The sequence below is a fragment of the Acanthamoeba castellanii genome (genome assembly GCF_000313135.1).
Source record: "Acanthamoeba castellanii str. Neff unplaced genomic scaffold scf7180000084749, whole genome shotgun sequence".
NCBI lineage: Eukaryota > Discosea > Longamoebia > Acanthamoebidae > Acanthamoeba > Acanthamoeba castellanii.
The window spans coordinates 166281-167104 of record NW_004457364.1 but is presented as its reverse complement, the minus strand read 5'-3'; the positions used below and the strand labels follow the sequence as shown (position 1 = coordinate 167104).

The following is an 824-nucleotide window of genomic DNA, read 5'->3' as shown; positions in this document are numbered from 1 at the left end:
ACCACACACGTGAGAAGACCAATCAGAAGATTGTGCTGAGGTCGTCGATGCTGGTGGTAAGAATGGCGTACGCCGTCCATGCGCTTGAGGGCCTCGACCGAGTCGGCGTACTTGTCATACTCTACATAGGCGAAGCCCTTGGGCTGGTCGATGCGACGGTCCCAGCCGAGCTCGACCCTCAGCAGCTTGCCCCACTGGCCGAAGATCTCCCGCAGGTGCTCCTCGTTCACGTTGCGCGTCAGATTGCCCACGTGCAGCTTCTTTGGCTGCGGCGAGGGACTCCTCCGCCTGCGCACACGCATACGCAGCGGTGAGTGCGTGTGCGGCGTGTGCGGCGTGTGCGGCGTGTGCGGCGTGTGCGGCGTGTGCGGCGTGTGCGGCGTGTGCGGTGAGTAGTACCTGGGCGAGCGAGCGGGGCTGCGGCGTGGGCTGCGGCTGCGGCCGCGACGAGGGCTCCTGGAGCGCGAGCGCGAGCTGCTGGGCGATCGCGACCGGCTGCTGCTGCTCCTGGAGCTCGACCTCGACGACCGGGAGCCAGAGCGCGACCTGGACCTAGAGGCGGAACGAGAAGATGAGTGAGAGCGCGAAGGGGACCTCGATCGCGGCCTGCTGGACCTCGACTTGGAGGATTTGCGCGCAGCCGGCGAGCGGCTGGATCTGGCCTCCTTAGCGTCGGCACGGGCAGGCGACCTGCCAATGCGATTGTGGTAAGTAGAGTAGAAGAGAAAACGATGCAATTTTGTACATTAGGGGGCGATTCGAATCACAAAAGGAATCAGTCAATTAGATTGAGTGGAAGAGAGCAGGAACTACAGCACGTAACG

At 63.2% G+C, this 824-nt stretch overlaps 1 protein-coding gene across 1 annotated transcript; it reads right to left on the bottom strand.

Annotated features, from left to right (window-relative positions):
* Window positions 1-71: 71 nt before the first annotated feature.
* ACA1_192830 (RNA recognition motif domain containing protein) lies at window positions 72-663 on the bottom strand (the record flags this gene model as incomplete). The annotated part of the gene is made up of 3 exons (XM_004336465.1): window positions 72-266; window positions 400-552; window positions 595-663. Coding segments are annotated over 3 exons (417 nt in total), but the record flags the coding sequence as incomplete, so codon positions are not given.
* Between the last annotated feature and the right edge of the window lie 161 nt (window positions 664-824).